Source organism: Myotis brandtii, unplaced genomic scaffold (assembly GCF_000412655.1).
Source record: "Myotis brandtii unplaced genomic scaffold, ASM41265v1 scaffold802, whole genome shotgun sequence".
Taxonomy (NCBI): domain Eukaryota; kingdom Metazoa; phylum Chordata; class Mammalia; order Chiroptera; family Vespertilionidae; genus Myotis; species Myotis brandtii.
Genome location: NW_005371230.1, coordinates 807,531 through 812,583, shown reverse-complemented (window position 1 = coordinate 812,583; position 5,053 = coordinate 807,531). Strand labels below are relative to the sequence as shown.

At 55.4% G+C, this 5,053-nt stretch overlaps 1 protein-coding gene across 1 annotated transcript in view; it reads right to left on the bottom strand.

Annotated features, from left to right (window-relative positions):
• The window catches only part of ENPP6 (ectonucleotide pyrophosphatase/phosphodiesterase 6), a 77,035-nt gene that overhangs the window by 6,777 nt on the left and 65,205 nt on the right, over positions 1 to 5,053 (bottom strand). Inside the window, exon 7 of the mRNA XM_005883861.2 lies at positions 871 to 994. Within this exon, the coding sequence (XP_005883923.1) occupies positions 871 to 994 (124 nt within the window). The remainder of the gene's footprint in view (positions 1 to 870; positions 995 to 5,053) is intronic.

Genomic DNA, 5,053 nt, shown 5'->3' with positions numbered 1-5,053 from the left:
ACATTGATTGGTTGCCTCCTGCACAGCAGGGCCTGGGCCGGGGAGGAGCTTGCAGCCACGGTACATGCCCTTGACCAGAATCGAACCAGGGGCCCTTCAGACTGCAGGCCGACGCTCTATCCACTGAGCCAAACTGGCTAGGCTATCCTAATTTTTTTTTTTTAAAGAAGGGGGTGTCAGGTAGTAGTATGATCCTCAGAGTGTTGATAAACTTTTGCAAAATGTGAATTTTCGGTGCTCTAAATAATTAAAGCAAATGCCCAAATAGGCCCTCTTCACCCCTGCTCTCTGCCCGCCTTAGAATTCATCTGGTTGAGGAAGGTACAGTACATTTGCTTTCATCCAAGACCCGCCTCGTCATCCTGGCTGACTCTCAAAGTCAGCCTCCGGGTCATTTCCGAGGCTGCTCTGGAGCGCAGGCCGGCTTCTGCTTGCCCTAAACGAGTGACCCCCGCAGGGCTGGGTGCCCTCAACAAGGAAGAAGTGTGGCGAGCCAGGCCGGGGAGCAACCACGCCAGCGCTGAAACTCGCAGCTGTCAGCACGCCGGCGTCCGGTAAGCGTTCCCGGACATCGGATGGCTGTGAAATCACATTCTGATGAATTAAGTGAAAAATGAATCGCAAACATGTGGAACACATTTTCCGGGCTGCACTCAAGGTTTAAAATTTACAAGGAAAACTATTCGGCCACATTTGCCAAACCCAAGAAGCATTTGAAAGCGAGCCAGCGAGAGATGTTTCACGGAGACCGGCTGGGTTTGCTCAGCATTGCTCATAAAGCAATCGGCGAGCCTGCCCTCCGCCACGAGCCCCCGGGGACGCGGCCTTGGGAACGGATGACGGAGAGAACCCTGCCGTTTCCCCGCCTACCGGGTCCGAAGGCCAGGAAGATGCCCCTCATGTCCATGAGCTCGTTGTCGTATCCGTGCCATCCGCGCTGCCAGCCTGCCCTCTTGCCGGTGCTGTTCATCCAGAACGGAAGCAGCTCTCGACTCTGAAACCAACAAGGCAGTTACTTCCCGGGTCCCGACACCGTGGTCAGTGAGCACCTGGCCCCAACCACCGCCCAGCAGCCGTGGGACTGCCTTCTCAGCATCGGGCCATCCGCTCGGATCACTTCCTACCCCAGGAGCTCAGTCCCTGGAGGCAGCCCACACCCGCTCTAGTCATGCAGGTGTTCTCTCCCTCAGAGCTGAACTGTACCCTGCACCTCGTAATCAGATTTTTTTGTTGTTGGTTTTTTTTTGTTTTTTTTTTAATTAATCCTCTCCCGGGGATATTTTTCCATTGATTTTTAGAGAGAGTGGAAGGGAGGGGGAGAGACACAGAGAGAGGCACATGGATTGGTTGCCTTCCACAGGAGCCCTGACCAGGGCCGGGATCCAGCCTGCTACCGAGGTACGTGCCCTTGACCAGAATAGAACCCAGGACCATTCAGTCTGTGGGCCGACGCTCCAGCCCCTGAGCCAAACCGGCCGTAACCATAATCAGTTTTAGAATCACTAAATATAGCATGTTTGCGACCGAGGGGATGATCACGTGTTCCTGCAGGATAATAGTACATTTGGCCCTCGCCCCCGGTCCCTGGCACAGAGCTCTGACACCCTTGGACGTTCCTGAGTGACAGGATCTTTGTGCTATTCATAGGCAGCCCCTTGCTCCCTCACCTGAGTTTGGGCTAATGGCATGACCTTGGGGGAGGGACTGGTTGCTTCAGGAGGGACCAGCCCTGTGAGGAGAGGGTTAGACCTTCCTCTGACCTCTCAGGTGGAGGTCAGCTGCGTTCATCACCCCTGCCAACACAGCGACACCCCGTATGAAACCTGGGTACCACGTGGCCCAGGAGCTTCTGACTGACAAACTCATTGGTGTGCTGGGAGGGTTCCCCCAACAGGACCTAGCATGCTCTGCACCCCTCCCCCCAGGAGGCGTCTCTTCCACGGGGCTGGTCCTGAGTTGTATCGTTTAGAACAGCCGTGGGCAAACTACGGCCCGCAGGCCGGATCCGGCCCGTTTGAAATGAATAAAACTAAAAAAAAAAAAAAAAAAAAAAGACCGTACCCTTTTATGTAATGATGTTTACTTTGAATTTATATTAGTTCACACAAACACTCCATCCATGCTTTTGTTCCGGCCCTCCCGTCCAGTTTAAGAACCCATTGTGACCCTCGAGTCAAAAAGTTTGCCCACCCCTGCTTTAGAACAAAACTGTAATCATAAGTGCAGCACCTTTCTGAGTTCTGAGCTTCATTCCAGTGACTTATCAAACCGGAAGGGGATTGTGAGAACCCTCACATTGTAGCCAATCAAATACAAGTACGTGTAGGCTGGGGACCCCGGACTCTGGCTGCCAACTGAAGGGGGACAGGCGGGGACAGGCTGTGGGACCGAGCCCTTCACGTGAGGGGGCTGCTCTTAACTCGGGACAGTTAGTACCAGCATTGAACTGAATTGCAGGACACCCAATTGCTGTCAGAATTACTGGGAAACACGGCATCTAATCTAATCATCTCGCTTTTCTCGCAAAGCCCTTGGAGCCCAGAGGTGGTCCACTCTGACCATCTGGTGCGCCTTCCGCCACCCGCACAGCCCTGTCCTGCCTCCCTCTGGCTCCTACCCAGGCATCGTAATCTTCATGTCCTCTAAGGGGATGGGTTCCAGGACCACCCTCCCCTGAAACCCTTTTTCCCTCCAGAACTACATCTTCTTCTCCTGCAGGTGCTTCCTTGTGAGACAAAAGGCATGACACACACCCGAGGAGACCGGAGCCAGGCGGACACACCGAGCCCTTCATGGTCCACTGAACACTCATTCCTGGGAGCCCAGCCATCCTCTTACTAAGCAGGTACAATATCCCAGAAAGTTCAAACGCAGGAGGTAGAATTGGCTGGTTGGGTGAGGGAGTAGAAGCAAAACAGCTCACATACCAGCAATGCACAGGCCGGCGCACAAGACTATGAGTGCCATGTAGTCAGCGTGCCATGCGGTTCACCAAGAGCCAACACCGCCATTCACCAAATCGCCACAGCATCCCAGCACGGATGGCATGTCCCTACTCTGTCGTTGAAGAAACCAAGGCACACACAGCGAGGTGAACGGCTATTCTTAAAGCCGCGAGAGGCAGGGCTGGGACTGAAACCCAGGTCACCTGTCTCCCGTCCTTACGCACCTTTCACTGACCATGGCCAGAGGTCCCTGAGCGCTCCTGCAGGCCCTGGACGTGAGGCCCTCTCTGTCCCTTGCCTCCTCACTCCCCAGAGTGGCGGCCAGTTATAAAGTAGAGAGAGAGACTTTGAAACTGGTGGCCATGGGTTAAGTCTCACCTTGCCACTTCCTAGCCCCGTGATCCACCTGAGGCTCAGGTTCCCTGCGGAGCCATCAAACTTCCTCGAGAGTGTTTGGAGGATGACATGACTGCATGCTCAGTGCCTGACACACAGTAGGTGCTCACTGAATGGCTGCGGCCAGTCCCAGATGCACGGCTGTGGGGCAAGGCGCTCTGGCCATGCCAGCCGGGCAGGGGTGGGGTGAGGCCTGAGCTCGCCTCTGCGTATTTAGCTGTCAGATCGCATTGCACACCATCCCCTCTCAGCCCATAAATCGCCCCTGGCATGACTGCTTGCCAAATGGCACTACTTCACTGCCTCTCCATTTCCTGAATCTCCGTCACCCCTGTCCCTCCTCCTCCAGCTGCAGCTCGTGTTTTTCCATGGGAATGCTTTCATTCACGTATTGCATTTCTGACTTGCTAGACTGTTGCTGTTCCTTATCTGTCAGATCCTGATCTGATGATCAGGATGTGTCCCAGTTTAGTTTCGTCACAGTCAGGGGGCCGCGATTCCTGGACGCCAGGTAGGACACTGGGTTGCTAGCGACTTCCCCGGTTATGAGCCCCACAGGACACAAGGACCCCGAGACAGAGGCACGGGGGAAAGGGAGACGGAGACCAATGACCCGATTAAAAAATTCCAGTCGAAATTCCACAAATACAAACACACCGGGTCACAGGGAAACGCACTAGTTTCTATGACAGTGACAATCCACTCCAGGGACCACTGTTCTCACTGACTTTCAAATGCAGTGATATAACCCGGCTGCTTCTGCGAGAAGCTGGCCATTCCTGTAAGTGACCGGATGGAATGTGTGACGTGGATGAAGGATTGTTGCTCCTCCTTCCCACCGAGCGGCTTTCCCCATCGTCACACGGTTCCTACATTCCCCTCCCGGTGCTCGCGGTGGAGGTGGCGCTAGCCAGGTGTGGCTCACAGACCGGCTCCAGAGCACGAACCCCCGGGCTGCCCATCCACCAGCTGCTGGTCAAGGAGCCTGACCCCCAGCTGGTGACATCCTAGGGAGGTGCCCAGACTCTTCCGATTTGGCCAAAGGTGAGATGGGGTAGGACTGGGGTGTGTGTAGCCATGGGAACTCAGAGGCCACACGGGAAGCTCTTATAAAAAAATAATTGTTGGGTACGGAGGTCCCCCAGCATCGGGACCCTTGGGAACTGTTGGGTTGAGGCCCCTCGAGGCAGGGAGGGCTGTGTGAGCTCACCTGGGAAAAGCCACAGACGAAGGCAGCCGACAGACCAGGCTGCTGGAAGGAGCGAGAGCAACGGAGAGTCTTCTGCTCCCGGTGCCGGCCTGAGGCCATGCCAATCAAGTCCGGTGACCCGAATCCGGTCAGGTTAGAATAGATAAAAGGTGAGCACTGACCTAGGTGGGTGAGGGGCCTGGGGAGTGTGGTTTCCCTTACGGACCACTGTCTCAGAGTCTGCGGCATCGCCATTCTACGTGCTCTCCCGAGAGGCCCCCTGTTGGCGAGGCTCCTCGGGGCCCTGTGGGTGGTGGTTACGAGCCTTCAGATGTGTGTTTGCCACAGGCCACTGCAAGGAGATGTCCCTCTACCTGTCTCTCTGTCCCTGTCTCAGATGGCGCCCTCTTTCTAAAGCAGAACAAATGGCACAGGCTCTGGCCCTGGTCTGTCCTGGGAAGCCCGTGGCCACACACAGCCTAATCCTGGAAATGAGAAATGCCAGACAGGGAACAGTGGGTGG